Here is an 18,296-nt window from a genome sequence, read left to right on the forward strand (position 1 = left end):
TATTCCTACACCCAAAATATAATTAAGTATAGCACCGTGCTGATATAATTTTGATGAACCATTTATTTCCTCTTACCTTGTGAAAATAAGTTGTTTTCTTTTAGGTATAAAAAATGCACTTCAAAAAGAATTCTCTCCTTTGAGGATAAATGGTGATGGAAGGATATTTGACTTGGGGTGGCAAACACACAGTACAATATACAGATAATGTATGACAGAATTTTACACCTGAAACCTGTCTAATTTTATTAACCAACTAGAGACCTGATGCACGAAATTCATGCGAGAGTAGGCCTTCCTTCCCCCGCCTGCCGGCACCGGCTTCCCTCTGGCCCCTGGGACCTGGGCTTCCCTTGCAGCCCCGGCTTTGTCCAGAAGGTTGTCCAGAAGGATGTCTGGTCTAATTAGCATATTACGCTTTTATTATTATAGATGTCACCCCAATAAATTCAATAAAAAATTCTTCCCTAACTATGTGATAAGGATCGTGAATTTCAAAATCCAACAACATTTGAGCTTTTATTGTCAATTAAATGCACTGAATCAAGCACATCAATTTTGAGGGAGGAGAAAACATCAGTTAAATTTAATTTGCTCGGCCGTTGTCAGGAGCCGCACAGGATCTGGATTTTACTCTCCCACAGCTGTTAAGTCAGTGTGGTACCGTTTCTTGGATGCTGGCAAAAGACAGAAGAGCCCTCTGTCACAGACAAGGTCTTTATCACTCACAGCAAACGCAATAGCCAGGAATCAGCATGATGGCCACCCCGGTTCCCCATGTCCCTACGGCCCATGGAGTGGGTATATTATGGGTGGTGCATTATTTTACCAGGGCCACTAAGCAAAATACCACAGACTAGACAGGCTTCAACAACAGAAATCTATTGTCTCACAGTTCTGGAGGCTCCGAATTTGAGATCAAGGTGTTGGGAGGTGGATTCCTTCTGAGGGACATAGGGGAAGGATCTGTGCAGGCCTCTCTCCTTGGCTTATAGATGGCTACCTTCTCCCTGTGTCTTCACATCATCTTCCCAGCATCCAAATTTCCCCTTCTTATAAGGACGCCAGTCATATTGGCGGAGAGCCGACCCTGATGTCCTCATTTTAACTTAACCACCTCTATAACAACCTTTTCTCCAAATACAACCACATTGTCAGGCACTGGGGTTTAGGACTTCAATATGAATTTTTGAAGGGGTGCAATTCAGCCCATAACAGATGTTCGCTTACACACACAGCGGGCACATAACAGGAGAGGAACACCAACCTTGGGAGATTCACCATGGAAACAAGCCTGCTCTTGTCCAGGGAAGAGAGCCTCATCCCTCAAGGTTTCTCATTACAAACACAGCTCAGAAAAGGCCTGAGTAAAGAGTGGCCAGGGCCTTGCATTTTTGGCACATGTGGACTGTCTCTCCCCAAAACACTGCAGTCAGAATCTCAGATTAAGGCACAGCTATGCTGCCCTCGGCGACTTTAAGTCAGGTTCTGTTTTTACGCAGTTATAGAATTGATCACACCTCTCCAGAAGCTATCTACATTGAAGGAAAACCTGAGCCATACCTCTTTAGTTTGCAATAATTATATTTATAAGTGTCTTTAATACCAATTAGGGAGTAAATGTAGAGCTTAGTCAACTATTATGTTATCTGCTTTTGTCACGTAAGAAATACTTTTAACTTAAAGGAAGAGATGTTTCTTAACTATGTCGTTGTTTAGAGCAAAGGAACTCAAGAATATGTTCAGAGTTATCAAATGGAAATAATCCTTATTTCTTCCAACAGATGGAACTGCTACTTTTATATGTTATAATTTTGCTTTTGAACATGTTTGATTTTTCATCAGGAATTATATATAATAATAAAGGTAAGTTTAAGACTCTCTCACTCTCTATTTTCTCAGGATTTCTTTATATCCCTCCCTTGCTAACATTTACAATATTTTTCTTTTAGTACTTCTTCATTACCACATCTTCCACTGTTCTGAGGAATTATCTATTGTACTCTGGTTCAGAGGTTTCTAATAATACTACTGTGAATGTATTGTTAAGTTGTATACATAGAGACTTTTCTTTTGTTATAGTATTTCATTACTTAGAAGTCATAGACTCTTTAAAATTTAAGAAGTATTTTATATTTGCAGAACTTTATTTGAATAGATCTTTTGAAATAGATCTTTTTTATTTTCCTTCCATGAATAGTTGCTTGTAGTCTGAATTATAAACTGAATTATAAGGCTAGTAGATTAAGATTGAGAAATTTTCTGATATACAGTGACCTTTGAACAACGTGGAGGTTAGGGAGCTGACCCCCTGCAATCCAAAATCTGTGAATAACTTTTGACTCCCCCCAAATTTAACTCCAGTGGTCCCTCGGTATGTGCAGGGGATTGGTTCTAGAACCCCCATGGACACCAAAATTCACAGGTGCTCACGTTCCTTCTATGAAATGATACAGCTCGTAGAAGAATGCATACAGTTGGCCCATACCCCAGTGGTAGATCAAAAGCACTATTTGAACTGGATCATAAAATGTGTTAAAAAATGAGGCAGAGAATGGAAATAGGGAGAACCCCATGAGCACTTCAGGATTACTGGTATAGGTTGTGTGCAGGGGAGTTTGAACGAGGGGCTTGGTCGTTTAGCATGATCTACCAGGATAAAGAGAGGATGGCCCTTAGACACAGGAACATGTTGGTTCTACTCTGACTACTGTTGTGAGTTGGGTGACCCTTGAGCAATACCTTAATCTTCCTGAGTCTTGGTTCAATCTTCTTTCAAGGGGAGACAATAAGTCATATGGCACAAAATGGCATGTAAACCCAGAGTCTGACTCAAAATATGTTACTAAAGGAGTTAATTTCCTTCTGTTTAGCTTCTCTTCCTTTAAGGCAGTGGTTCTCAACCTTTCTAATGCCACGACCATTTAATACAGTTCCTCATGTTGTGGTGACCCCCAACCATAAAATTATTTTCGTTGCTACTTCATAACTGTGATTTTGCTACTGTTAATGAATCATAATGTAAATATCTGTGTTTTCCAATGGTCTTAGGCTCTACAGCAGCCTAAGGTGACACACAGGTTGAGAACCGCTAGCAGGGTCGCCTAAGACCATCGGAAAACATGGTCTTAGGTGACAGCAGTTCTCAACCTGTGGGGTTGCAACCCACAGGTTGAGAACCACTGCTGTAGAGCCTAAGACCATCGGAAAACACAGATATTTACATTACGATTCATAACAGTAGCAAAATTACAGTTATGAAGTAGCAATGAAAATAATTTTATGGTTTGGGGTCACCACAACATGAGGAACTGTATTAAAGGGTCGTGGCATTAGAAAGGTTGAGAACCACTGCTTTAAGGAGTTTATTCATCAGGTGATAGAGTGTCAGTAAAGATTTTTTAAAGCAGATAAGTGGTTTGGACTTTAGAATCAAATTATAGCTTTAAAAAATAGATCTGTCAGCATTGTCAGGTGTGGGCAAAGTAAATATATGGGATGACCTTGAAAACTGTTTAACAGTATAACCTCAAAATGTACTTTAAGCCATATTTGTGATACTAGTATTAGGTCTTTCAGAGCCCCCTCCCTTTCATTAAACTACTAGAGGCCTGGTGCATGAAATTCATGCACTCAGAGGGGGGGTCCCTCAGCCCGGCCTGCGCCCTCTTGCAGTCCAAAAGCCCTCGGGGGATGTCTGACTGATGGCTTGGGCCTGCTCCCCCTGGGCCTAGTATTCTTGGAACAATGGATTATAACTCTACTTTTTTTACATGATTTAATAAATATGTTTTAAAAAATGTATTGGATAAAAGCTAGTATTATTGTAACTTTGGTTTGTAACTCCAGATCCTGTTTTCTACATAATTTAAGAGATTCATGTATTTAAGAAAGTATTAATTTATGTTTTGGGGCACGCAATATATAAAGATGTAAGTCTGTGGCATCAATAACTGAAAGGGGTGGCGATGGAACTTAAAGGAGCAGTTTTATGTTATTGAAGTTAAGCTGCTATATATTCAAATTAGAGTGTTTACCTTTAGGACGTTAAATGTAATTCCGTGGAAACCACAAAGAAACTAGCTAAAGAACATACGCAAATTAGATTAGAAAGGAATTTAAATGTTTAATTATAAAAAAATCAGCTCTCTATAAAAGAAGACAGTAATACAGGAAATAAGGGTAAGATGTTAAAAGGCATAGAGAAAATTAACAGCAAAATGACAGTAATCAGTAATTACTTCAAATGTAAGTAGAGTAAACTCTTCAATCAAAAGGTAGAGGTTGGCAGGATGGATAACAACACACATGATCTGTCCTTGCTGACGTGTTCAGTGGTTAGAGTGCCAGCCTGCCCACCCTAGGGTCACAGGTTCAGTTCCCAGAACATTAATGTTTCTTTCTCTTTCTCTCTTCCCCTCGCCTCTCCCTCCCTTTCACTCTCTCTAAAAATCAAGGGGGGAGGAGAAATATAACCTCGGGTGAGGGTTAACAAAAGCAAACAAACAAAAACACACATGTGATCCAACTTCGTTATGTATAAGAAATTTACTTTCCATCCAGAGAAGGAGAAGGGCTCTTCCACCCACCCACCCCCCTTTTTGGGAGAGGAGTCACCTTCATATTGATAGCTCTCTGTTAGAACAATTTTTTTTCCAATCTTCAAATCCTCTCCCTTTTATATGCTCACAGGTTGAGAAGCTTAAGAGTCAAAAACTGTTTTTTGACCATCTCTGAAAAATCTGCACTGTGGCCTCGTATGTGATACATTTCATTTTAGTGTTCAAACCTCCCTTTTTACTATCCTGAGTTTGTATCTCTAAAAGGAAAAGTGGTAGAAGACTTAGAATTTTATCTAGAGGTATATGAATTTAAAGCACACAATTATAACTGTTATTCTTTTAAAAATATTTTGTCAGTTTAAAAGTATGATTTTAATGGAAATTATTCTATCAGTAACCCAAGATATATATATATATATATATATATATATATATATATATATATAAATTTTTTTTTTGTATTGTTTAGGTGATGCCCTGAACCACTTTGATTGTGCCATCCAAGGATTCCCCACAAAGAATGAAATAATCAAGTTGTATCTCACCTCAGATCACTTGGTAAGGTCCACTAATAGCACGTTGCAACCTTTCACATTCCTTTTAGCTCCATGTGTAAAACCAGTAGTCCTGGACTGTCCAATAACCTCCCACTGTGTTCAGACTTAGGGAGGTAAAATTCCATATAAATAATAATGATAACTGGAACGCTGAGCCGAGATGTTTTTCCCCAGGGTCGCATCTCACAACGTGGAGAGATGAGCTCCTTGGACCAGAAGATTTAAGCAAAAGTGTGGGAAATTTATTACAAGCAGATTCAGACACCCCGCAAGGGGAGAGGGACTCAATAATGGGCTGCACATTCAAGCCTTGTAGTCCAGGGGTATACACTGAGTGGCCAGATAATTATGATCTCTGAACACGTAATAATCTGGCCACTCAGTGTATATCCTATATCAGTGGTCGGCAAACTCATTAGTCAACAGAGCCAAATATCAACAGTACGATTGAAATTTCTTTTGAGAGCCAAATTTTTTAAACTTAAACTTCTTCTAACGCCACTTCTTCAAAATAGACTTGCCCAGGCCGTGGTATTTTGTGGAAGAGCCACACTCAAGGGGCCAAAGAGCCGCATGTGGCTCGCGAACCGTGGTTTGCCGACCACTGTCCTATATAATAAAAGGCTAATGTGCAAATTGTCCCCTCGACCAGGAGTTCAACCAGCAGGCAGGCTGGCCAACCACCCATGTCCCCTCCTCCTGGCCAGGCTGGCCGGACCCCACCCATGCACGAATTCATGCACCAGGTCTCTAATATACACTGAGTGGCCAGATGATTATGCGTTCCTTTTTCACTTTTTTAAAAGATCAGCTATAATGATCTTCATTTTTTATGGATGTGATTTGTACTTTTGAAGTTTGATAGATGTAGCCTGGTAGACAAAGATAAGTATCTCACTGACCTTGAGAAATAATCCTTCCTTTTTATATAACAAATGCCACAGTATAATTGTTTTGGATAAGAGAGGATTTAATCCCTTTGATTTAAATAATGGCAGACTTAAAACACATACACACACATCAAAATAAAATAAAAATATATTATTAAGGTTAGCCATGCAGCAAATGCTTCCAAAAATGTAAATTAATAAATAATGCACATATTGTTTAAAAATCTATGATCAATATAATAAAAACAAAGAAAAACACCCACAAGGAGAAATATATTTAGCCCAAAGTCTGCTTTGACTTAGTTCCCAGTTTCTTATTGATATGCCAAACATATATTAGGGTTTTTAATTTTTATTTATAATTATTGTGAAGCTCATGCCCTTTGAGTCAAAAAAATGCCTTTCCTATTTGTGATTATATATTAGTAGAGGCCCGGTGCATGAAATTCGAGCATTGGTAGTGTCCCTCAGCCTGGCCGGCGATCAGGGCTGATCATGGCCTTCCAGCTGCCGGCCAGGGCCTTCCTTCCCCAGTTGCTGGCTGCGGGGTGGGGCCTTCCTTCATTCTGTGCTGCCTCCTGGTGGTCAGTGCATGTGATAGTAAGCAATCGAACTCCCAGTCTCCCGGTTGAACTCCCTAGGGGGCACTTTGCATATTAGCCTTTTAGACTAGAGGCCCAGTGCACAAATTCATGTGCACTGGGCCAGCCTATGGGGATCGGGCCAAAAGTGGCAGTCCAACGCCACCTGCCACTCCTGCCTGCCGTTCCTGCTCATCCCGGCCCTGTTGCGCCTGCCATGGGCTCACACCCAGTCAGTCCCAATTGGGAGAGACTGGCACTGCCACAGTGATGCTCACCAGCTGTGAGCCCTGCATCTGGCACCCATCCTGAAGGTGGTGAGGTGGGGGGGTCCTGGACACGATCGGCCCTCCAGGCAGGTGGTGGGACACCCTTGCCGGCCCAGGATCTGGATCCATCCCGCTAATGTTCACACCGGTTGTCCGAAGCCACCCAGTGGCCGTTTTTATATTGTTTCTTCCTTGTGAGCATCTAGGGAGGGGAAGCTGGTCAGTCAGTGCCTGGCTCATTCTCCAGAGATTGGACCTGCAGGACTACTGAGGGAGGGAGTGGCTGCTGCCAGGCTGGTGGGCCGCCAGGACGGGTTAGTCAGCTGAGCAGCGCTCCTGCTGTGGGAGCGCACTGACCACCAGGGGGCAGTTCCTGCATTGAGCATCTGTCCCTGGTGGTCAGGGCACATCAAGGCGACTGGTTGTTCTCGTCGTTCCACGGTAATGGTCGCTTAGGCTTTTATTATATAGACTAGAGGCCTGATGCACAAAATTCATGCAAGGGACTCGGCCCTCACAGCCGCAGCAGCTTGCCTCAGCCCTCGCAGCCCCAGCTTCATCCGGAAGGTCGTTCGGCTGTTCAGTCTAATTAGCATATTATACTTTTATTATTATAGACTAGAGGCCCGTTGCACGATATTCGTGCAAGAATAGGCCTTCCTTCCCCTGGCTTCACTCCCGGCCACCCAGGAACCTGCAAGTCCTCGCTCCTGGGCCGCCTGGGAGCCTGGCAAAGCACCGCTTCTGTAGTTCCCTCTGCCATCCCCCTCCCCCTCAAAGCAGGCGTCCCGCCCCTCCTGGCTGCTCCGCGCCTGCAGATGCAAATTAACCCTCCATCTTTGTTGAGTTAATTTGCATACTCACTCCTGATTGGCTGTGGGCATAGCAGAGGTATGGTCAATTTACATGTTTGTCTATTATTAGGTAAGATGGGAAAAGAAGGGCTTTAGAGGAAGAGAGAAGTGCCAACCCTGGGTCAAATCTTGTTCCTTCCATGTATGGTCTGTAGGGCATGGGGCAGGTTACTTAAACTCTCTGATGCTCAGTTTTGTCCTCTTTAAAGGGGAATTATAACCTACTGCTTGGGTAGTTATGATGTAGTAGGTCTAGAAGTGGTGTCAGTAGAAATAATAACTAACATTTGTAAACTACTATGCGTGTCAGGCATTTTTCAAAGTGTTTTGTGTTCATTGTGACATTTAATCTTCTATAAGATAAGAACTGTAGAGTAGTACGGAAGCTACTTGGGTTTACTGTCTGGAGCTGTAAAATAACTGACAAAAGACAGATTAACAGGAGAGAAAAAAAGATTTTCTTTATACATTCCATGTGTTTAATTATGGGAAAGCTCAATGATAAGCAATTCAAAGGGATGGTTAGAATTGGGGCTTATATACCATCTTAACAAAGGGCAATAAATTGTGGAGAGTGACAAGACAAAGGAAAAGGAGTGTGGATTTATCTTCCGACCAATCCCCATTAAATTGTAAGTTGCACCAGGGCAAGGATTTTTGTTTTTTGTACAATTCTGTTTCCCCGGCACTAGATCACTGCCCAATTTGTAGAAAGGGCTCAGTAAATATTTTTAGAATGAATATGTTTCCCCACTTAGCTAGGTAACTTATCCAAAGTACTGGGAGAAATAAATAAATTCAAACTCTTAGTATCAATCAGCATTTGTGATTGCTACATTTTTATATACCTTCTTAAAACTGGGAGATACCCAATAAAATGCAGTAAAATGAGTTTTGCTTTATACATTTGTTTCTTTTTTATTTAGACACAAAATCATGATTTTACTAAAATAGGGATTTCTACATGTGATAGCATATGGCTTTGATTCTCTGTTTATTAAATGTAATAATTTTATGACCATTTCTACGACAGAGATGATTATAAGGATTCATAAAATTCATTGTGACACTAGCATAATAGGTTACTGAGTTCTGAAAGTGAATTTTTCAAAATAGATTCTTTTCCTAGGGACTAGAATGACTAGAGATAGTCGTCTTTAGCAGCATCTACTTTTCATAGATTTCTTCTCACTTTTAAATTAATGTAATATGCTTTCTTTGTTGAATTGTCATTACTTGTTTGTTTGTGTTTCCTCTTTCCTAAAGATAATCGAGTGTGTTTTCCAATCTGACAGTAACTTTCCTTCAAAGGACTTTCTAAGCGTGTTCACATCAGGAGGAGTTGCTCCCAGCTTGAGAATCATAAATAGTACATACAGTGGCATCTTTCACTTTCATTTAAAGCTGGTAATTACATTTTACTTTATTCTGTGATATATTATTAACAAGAAGCATACTCTTCTTAATAGGATGTGGGTGTGTTTTTTTTAAAATAGCTAGTCCAGTAATATTACATCTATATTTTTTAAAACTCAACAATAATGTTATACTTTTTGCTTTAAACAGTCATATTTTTAAAAAGAAATTAAGAGAAGAAAAAATATACATGGTTGTTTGCCATTTACCTACATATTTACTATTTCCACTGCTCTTCATTCTTTTCTGTGGATATAAGTTGCCCTCTGGTGTCATATCCTTTTCTCTGAAAGAACTTCTTTGAGCCTTGGCCAGCATGCTCAGTGGTTAGAGCGTTAGTCTGTGCACCGGAGGGTCGGAGGGTCGCAGGTTTGATTCCCAGTGAAAAGCATGTAGCTGGGTTTCAGGTTTCTTTCCTGGCCCTGGTCAGGGTGCGTGTGGGAGGCAACCAATCAATGTGTCCCTTTCACATCTCTCTCTTTCTCTTGCTCTCTCTTACCCCTTCTCCCCACTCCCTTTCTCGCTCTCTAAAACTCAGTGGGAATAAATGTCCTCGGGAGAGGATCTAAGAGAACTTCTTTTAGCATTTCTTACAGTACAGGTCTGCTGGCAACAATCCTCTGGGATTTCTTTCCCGTTGAGCATGTTTTTATTTCAACTTCTTGGTAACAACTTCGTTAAGCTGTAATTTACATACAGAAATTCGCCTACTTGAAGGGAACCATTAAATGGCTTTGAGTATATTCATTGATTGTGCAACCCCTGTGTTTTCTCCTAAAAAGTTTCTAATTTTACCTTTTACGTTATTGATCCATTTTGAGTTCATGTTTGTGTGTGGTGTGAGGTCGGGGCCCACATCATCCTTTCGCATGTATACAACCAACTGCCCTAGCACTGTTTTTAAAAATACTATTATTTTTTTTCTACGGAATTGTTTTGGCACCTTTGTTGAAAATCAATTGACTGTAAATATGAGGGTTTATTTCTGGATTCCCAATTATACTGCATTGCTGTCTATACATTGATATTTTTTTAATTGAAATTTTTAGAGAGAGAGACAGAAACATTGATTGATTGCCTCTTGCATGCCCCCCACGGGGGATATATTGATTCTTTTTTTTTTAATTAAATCTTTATTGTTCAGATTATTACAGTTGTTCCTCTTTTTTCCCCCATAGCTCCCCTCCACCCAGTTCCCACCCCACCCTCTGCCCTTACCCCCCCCCCCACACACACACACTGTCCTGATCCATAGGTGTATGATTTTTGTCCAGTCTCTTCCTGCACCCCCCACACCCCTTTCCCCCCGAGAATTGTCAGTCCACTCCCTTTCTATGCCCCTGATTCTATTATATTCACCAGTTTATTCTGTTCCTCAGATTTTTTTATGCACTCGATTTTTAGATTCACTTATTGATAGATATGTATTTGTTGTTCATAATTTTTATCTTTACTTCTTTCTTCTACCTCTTCTTAAAGAATACCTTTCAGCATTTCATATAATACTGGTTTGGCAGTGATGAACTCCTTTAGCTTTTTCTTATCTGTGAAGCTCTTTATCTGACCTTCAATTCTGAATGATAGCTTTGCTGGGTGTTTTTTGCTTCTTCGTATTTCAAATCTTTGACTTGATTCTTGCAATCCTCTAGTCTGCTGTTGGATCTCTGTATATTATTTTTTATTTCAGTCAGTGTATGCTTAATTTCTAGTTGGTCCTTTTTCATATCCTCGAGGGTCTCGCTAAATTTATCGGCCTTTTCTAGAAAATTCTTGAAAAACCTTATAACCATGGTTTTGAACTCTATATCCTGTAGTTTGCTTTCCTCCATTTCTTTCATTTGTGACCTGTTTCTTTGTCTCTGCATTTTAGTTGCTTCCCTGAGTTGATAGAGTGGCTTTGTGTGCTAGGTGTCTCATAGGGCCCAGTGGCTCAGCCTCCCCAGTTACCTGAGGTGGACACTCTTGGTGCACCCCTTTGTGGGCTGTGTGCACAGTCTTATTGTAGTTAAGCTTTGATTGTTGTTGGTATCACTGGAAGGAATTGACCTCCAGGCCAGTTGGCTGTGAGGATCAGCTGTGTCTACGATGGGAGAACTTCTGTGCTGGAGACACCCGTATGAGGCAATACTTGCTTCAGTGGGGCTTTGGTGCTCACTGAGTCTGCCCCCTGAGTGTGTCCCTTATGGATCTGAGGAGTTGTAATCTGGATGGTCCTACTCTGACCCCTGGGTACATTTGCTCTTGGATATACAAGGAGGTGCTAATTTAGCCTCTGCCTGAGGCCACCCAGCAGGAGCTACAGAGAGATCTGCAGATTTCTCTTCTTTGTTTGGGTTTTGGAGGTGCCCAGATGAGGCCCAGCTGTGAAGCAATGCAAGCTGCTGTGGGACCTTGGGCCTTCTTTTGGATGTTCTGGGTCTCTCTGACTCAACTGCAGTTTGATAGGTAAGTTTAGATTTCAAAGGACCAGGCCATTCATATGCAAAAGCCTCTGCCCACAGCTTGGATGAGGCAGAGTCTCAGGTCAGAGCAAACAGCAATGGCTTCCTGTCGGCCCTGCCCTAAGAGGCCCCCGGGTCTCAGTGTTCCTTGGTAATCGCTGCAGGCACCTCTGAGAGAAAGCCGCCCTCGCATTCTGCCCGCTGCCAGACAGTCCAGTTTCTCCCCGTATGAGTCTGAGTCCCCAGAGTCTCGCCCGGAACTGGAGTTCAGAGCAGTTGGGAGCTTGTGTCTCCCTCCCGCTTGAAAAAGACAGCCGCGTACTCAGATGCCAGCCCTCCGCGCGCGCGTACCTCTGCCTTTACTTCCACAGCTTATCTGAGTCTCAGTGTGCTTTTCTCTTCCCTTCTAGTTGTAGAATTTCCACTTAGTCAGCCTTCCTGTGGTTCTGGATGATGTCCGTTTTGTCTTTTAGTTGTAGTTTTGAAGTGGTTGTACGAGGCAGCAAGTTCAGGTGTTTACCTATGCCGCCATCTTGGTTTCTCTCAACAACTTCTGATTCTTTTTAAAAATATTTTTATTAATCTAAGAAAGAGAGGAAAACATCAGTTGGCTGCCTCCTGCATGTTCCCTACTGGGGATCAAGGCCACAACCCTGGCAAGTGCCCTGACTGGGAACAGAACCAGAGCCATTCTGGTGCATGGGATGATACTCAACCAACGGAGCCACCCCAGCCAGGGCCTATACATCTGTCCTTAAGCCAGCACCATGTTGCCTTGATACTATTGCTTTGTGGTAAGTTTTGAAATCAGAAGAATGAGTCCTACAACTTTGTTCTTTTTTTTTTCCGATTGTTTTTGCTAGTTTCCATATGAATTTCACTAGTTTTCATCAGAATTTTAGCATGAGCTTGCCAATTTTTGCAAGGAAGTCAGTGGAAATTCTGATAGTGTGTTGAATCTGTAGATGAATTTGGAGAGTATTGCCATTTTAATAATATTAAGTCTTCTAAATCATGAATATGGGATATCTTTTTATTTATTTAGGGTTTTTTTTTTCATTTCTTGCAACAATGTTTTGTATTTTTCAGAATCTAAGTGGTGTACTTCTTTTGTTAAATATTTTCCTAATATTTTATTCTTTTTTATACTATTGTAAAGGAAATAGCTTTCTTAATCTCATTTTCAGGTTGTTCTTTGCAACTGTATAGAAATAAAATTAATTCTTGTATATTGTTCTTGTATACTGCAACCTTGCTGAACTCATTTATGAATTCTAATAGCTTTTTAGTGGTCAGTTTAATGTAGTATACATTTCTAAGAATGAAATTACTGGTTAAAGGGTATATGCATTGGATGTTTTCATTTTATTTTTGTTTTTAAAGGATAGGATGTAATATGCCAAAGTAAGTGTTGTTATTAACATTGTAAAACACTGTTTTCTGATGTCTTTTTTAATTAAGTTCAGTGATCAAGTTTACTGGTTGATTGATATTCCCAGAGAAAACATTACAAAAAATACAGGTAAGAATGATCTGAATTAATTATTATAGTCATGGATCTGGATTGCCAAGTTCAGCAAATAAAAATATTTATTATATTACAAAATTGTTTGCTATCCCATGTAAATGTCTCATGTCATATTTAGGTCATACTAAAAATTATTTGTGATTAACCTGAAATTCAAATTTAATTGAGGTTTCTGTATTTTTTTCTGACAATTGTTTTATAGATTATTCTGACATATATAACATTTATATTATCCTTTTCTAGAACTTGAAAATTAAAATATTGAGGAATTTGTACACCAACTAATTTTACTGAAACTGAATCATTAATCTTAAAATGTTATAGGCTATAATATATAATGTTATTTTACTATGGAATCTGCTATTAAGTGTTATGTGGCAGCCTAGCTTTTGTGCCTATTTGCCATTTGGTGAATTATCTACTTAATTCTTCCTTGTTATATATTCTATATACAAGTCCCTTGTCAGATACATGATTTGCAAATATTTTCTGCCAGTCTATGACTTGTATTTTTTCATCTCTTAAGAATGTCTCTTGAAAATCAGGGATTTTAATTTTGATTGAGTCTAATTTAGCAGTTTTTAATTTATGGATTATATTTTTGGCATTATAGCTAAGAAATCTTTGCCTAACTCAAGTTTATGGTTCTAAGTTTGGTATTTAAATTGGTGACTCAACTTGAGTTAATTTTTGTACCTTACATGAACTGAGGTTAATTTGGGGGGGGGGAATATGGATATGTAATTATTCCAACATCATTGTTGTTCAAGCTATTTGTCTCCATTAAATTGCTATTTCTGAACTCTCTTTTACCAATACCACACTATCTTGATTACTGTAGCTCCATAAAATGTCCAACCAGTATAGAGAAATAAACATTCAAGCGCTGGAATAAATGTGGTGCTATTTTTTCAGAGTGGGACACTATCACCTTGGTCACTTATCTAATGCGTAAGTCTTCTTTACCCAAAGTAACATGGGTTTTAACAGCCACATACTAGTAGTCTTCTTTCCTATAATTCTTCATATAATTCTACGGTTGTTCTGAGTTCTTGAGTAGCGTGGGAGAGCACATAAACTTCCTGAATACATTTGTCTGGCGTTTTGGCACTGAACTCTTCAACTTCCAGTTCCGGGTCTACCAGGTAACACAGTTTACACAGCCTCTTGGCTGTTCTATATGAATCTTTCACTAACTTACCAACATTACATGTGAGATTAATACTTCCTATGTGTTTAGGATGAGCAAGATTGGTACCGCCACCAAACAGAAATGCGTGCTGGGTAATAAGCATGTGGAAAGAGATGCCGTTGGTATAAAACCAATCCAGAAAATATTGGATACTACCGTGTTTCCCCGAAAATAAGACAGTGTCTTATATTAATTTTTGCTCCCAAAGACGCGCTAGGTCTTATTTTCAGGGTATGTCTTATTTTTCCATGAAGAAGAATACGGTACACATTTATTGTTAAATGAAAATAAAGGAAATTTATTACCTGTATACGGTACGGTAGTACGGTAATTGTCAACACAAACCAGACAAACTGTGAATCCTACAGTATCAAGAATTTACTCATTTATTCAATGACAATCATGTCATCATCTTCTGGAACATCATCATAACAATCCAATTCCTGAATTTCCTGGTGAATTTCTTGTGACTCCATTTCTTTCAGAATCAGTGGACCAAATCTCTCATGTTTAGCAATAGCACTGTCTTTAAATGAGTACTTCTTGTCAAGGTAGCCTGCTCTCAGTGCATTTGCAATGCAACTGTCAGTGATTTTCTCCCATGAATTCTTCACCCAAGCCACAACTTCTTGCAGTTTAGGTTTCACAAAGTTTCCACACTGATTTCTCTCCATTCTATTTTCAATGTAGTCATTAATTTCCATGCGCAAATTGTCTTTGAATGGCTTGTTTATTGCAATATCAAGAGTCATGCGATAGGCCGTCATTCCTGCAGGAATCATTATCTGATCTATTTTTCTTTCATGAAGAAATGTCTTCATGTCTTTAGTGCAGTGAGTGCTGGCTGCATCCCAGACTAGCAGACCTCTTTGGCTCCCTTGCATAACAAGTGGCAGCATTAAATCGACCCACTTCCTTATAACTGCTTGTGTGGCCCAAGCTTTTTCAGTTTCAAGAATAAAAACGCCCAAAACACGTTCAATCTTTTCCTTCTTGCCCTTAGAAATGATTAAAGGTGGGATTAAAGCGGGGTGCCTCCTTAGCAGTTTCATCCATAGCAATCATGTTGGAAAGATTGTATTTAGAGAAGTCAGCATCATCAATAAAGGACTTGAATGCAAGTGCTCGCTTAATAACTTGAGTATCTTCCAACCTAAACAATGTTGTAGATCTTCTTAAAGACAGTTCACTTCGCTGAAGGAAATTATCCAGCCACTGTTGTGATGCTTTGAAGTCTTCGGGGGCTATGTCAAACTGTGGTGCCATTGCAAGGGCAAATTCTTGAATCTGAGCCCTATTCACAACCAAAGCCTTTGCTCTCCTGTCAACAACCCATTCACAGATCAGGTCTTCCAGCTCGGAAAATAATGGTTGCCGACCTGATCCACACTTGCACTTTTTAGCATTTCCCTTGTCCACTTGTTCAATGAGGTTACCATACTCTGCTCGCCATTTTTGGACCAATCGGATACTCAACATCTTCTCTTTGCAGAAAGCAGTAAGATTTTGGCCCCAAGAGTCTTCCATGATTCCTTTCTTGTACCCCACGGAGTAGCTTTTTCTTTTTGCGCTCATTTCTAGGGGTAAAAAAAAAAGGAATTGGGGTATCAAGGTGGGGGGAGGGGGATCACTCAAAATGACACAGGGGGGATCAGAGGAGGGAATCAAAATGGCATAGGAGAATCAGAGGGGGGATTACCATTTTAGTAACCCCTTTTGATCCTCCTGTGTCATTTTGATTGCCCCCTCTGATCCTCCTGTGTCATTTTAAGTGATCCCCCTCCCCCCACCCCTGTGCCACTGAACACCTTCACCAGACATCCCCCCTACCCCTTTATCAGACATTTACCCCCGGGGGCCTGCCTGGGGACTGTCACTGGGCTGGAGCAGGGTCTGCCACTGACTGAGAACCTTCAGTCATCATGAAGGCGGCCGCGAGCATCAGGTAGTGTCACCAGAGACAGACCAGCACTCACCACCTTCGCCGTGTCCCGTCCGCTCTAATCCTCCTGTTCTTCTACATGCATCTGTGAAAGTCTCCTCCTCTCTCCCGCCCCGTGCTAACCGCTCACTCCGACCTCCGCTCCGCCTCCACACAGCAGTGACGTCAGGACTCCGCGTAACGTCACTGGTTGCTAGACGCCAGTCGGGGTGGCTCTAGTGACCAGTTTACGGTAAATTAATTTTCATTCTGAGACAGAGCCGGGGCCTTATTTTCAGGAGATGCCTTATATTTCACTCAGAAGGAAACCTGTAAGTAGGTCTTATTTTCGGAGGATGTCTTATTTTCGGGAAAACACGGTACTTCCCATGAAAGTATCAAACCAATACTTTTCCTTATATTCAATCATTCCATGTACCATTTATAGGACCCACATCATTATTTCTGTTTCTGACTTTAATCGAGACTTATAAAAAGTTATCCAAGACGTGTGGATCCTCAGGGCTCTTCTTTTTTATGTTGTGTTTTGTTTTTCTTTATTGATGAAGGTATTACATGTGTCCTTATCCCCCCATAACCCCCCCCCCACTTATGCCCTCACCCCCCTGGTGTCTGTGTCCATTGATTAGGCTTATATGCATGCATACAAGTCCTTTGGTTGATCTTTCTCCCTTACCCCCACCCTCCCTACCTTCCCTCTGAGGTTTGATGGTCTGATCGATGTTTCTCTGTCTCTGGATCTGTTTTTGTTCATCAGTTTATAATGTTCATTATATTCCACTAATGAGTGAGATCATGTGATATTTATCTTTCTCTGACTGGCTTATTTCACTTAGCATAATGCTTTCCAGTTCCAGCCATACAGTTGCAAATGGTAAGAATTCCTTCTTTTTTACAGCAGTGTAGTATTCCATTGTGTAGATGTACCACTGTTTTTTAATCCACATATCTGCAAATGGGCACATAGGCTGTTTCCAAATCTTAGCTATGGTAAATGGTGCTGCTATGAACATAGGGACTCATATATCCTTTCTGATTGGTGTTTCTAGTTTCTTGGGATATATTCCTAGAAGTGGGATCACTGGGTCAAATGGGAGTTCCATTTTTAGTTTTCTGAGGAAACTCCATACTGTTCTCCACAGTGGCTGCACCAGTCTACATTCCCACCAGCAGTGCAAAGGAGTTCCTTTTTCTCCGCATCCTCGCCAGCACTTGTCATTTGTTGATTTGTTGATGATAGCCATTCTGACAGGTGTGAGATGGTTCCGCATTGTCATTTTGATTTGCATCTCTCGGATGGTTAGTGACTTTGAGCATGTTTTCATATGTCTCTTGGCCTTCCTTATGTCCTCTTTCAAAAAGTATCTATTTAGGTCCATTGCCCATTTTTTGATTGGGTTGTTTATCTTCCTTTTGTTAAGCTGTATGAGTTCCCTGTAAATGTTGGAGATTAAACCCTTACTGGTGGTAACATTGGCAAATATGTTCTCCCATGCAGTGGGCTTTCTTGTTGTTTTGTTGATGGTTTCTTTTGCTGTACAGAAGCTTTTTATTTTGATGTAGTCTCATTTGTTTATTTTCTCTTTAGTTTCTATTGCCCTAGGAGCTGTATCGGTGAAGATATTGCTTCGGCATATGTCTGAGATTTTGCTGCCTGTGGATTCCTCTAAGATTTTTATGGTTTCCCATCTTATGTTTAAGTCCTTTATCCATTTTTAGTTTATTTTTGTGTATGGTATAAGTTGGTGGTCTAGTTTCATTTTTTTGCATGTATCTGCCAATTTTCCCAACACCATTTACTGAAGAGACTGTCTTGACTCCATTGTATGTTCTTGCCTCCTTTGTCAAATCCTTTCTTGATAAAAACCCTCAGCAAAATGGGAATAGAGGGATCATACCTCAACATAATAAAAGCCTTATATGACAAACCTACAGCCAACATCATACTCAATAGGCAAAAACTAAAACCATTTCACCTAAGACAGAAACGAAACAGGGATGCCCACTTTCACCACTCCTGTTTGACATAGTACTGGAAGTGCTAGCCATAGCAATTAGACAAGA

At 40.4% G+C, this 18,296-nt stretch overlaps 1 protein-coding gene across 1 annotated transcript in view; it reads left to right on the top strand.

Annotated features, from left to right (window-relative positions):
* Positions 1-1,784: 1,784 nt before the first annotated feature.
* The window catches only part of CATSPERB (cation channel sperm associated auxiliary subunit beta), a gene marked incomplete at both ends in the record, with an annotated part of 81,423 nt that continues 64,911 nt past the window's right edge, over positions 1,785-18,296 (top strand). Inside the window, 4 exons of the mRNA XM_080683762.1 lie at positions 1,785-1,866; positions 5,032-5,120; positions 8,980-9,120; positions 13,032-13,092. Of these exons, the coding sequence (XP_080539888.1) occupies positions 1,785-1,866; positions 5,032-5,120; positions 8,980-9,120; positions 13,032-13,092 (373 nt within the window). The remainder of the gene's footprint in view (positions 1,867-5,031; positions 5,121-8,979; positions 9,121-13,031; positions 13,093-18,296) is intronic.

The sequence above is a fragment of the Plecotus auritus genome (assembly GCF_963455305.1).
Source record: "Plecotus auritus genome assembly, chromosome: 1".
NCBI classification, from domain to species: Eukaryota; Metazoa; Chordata; class Mammalia; order Chiroptera; family Vespertilionidae; genus Plecotus; species Plecotus auritus.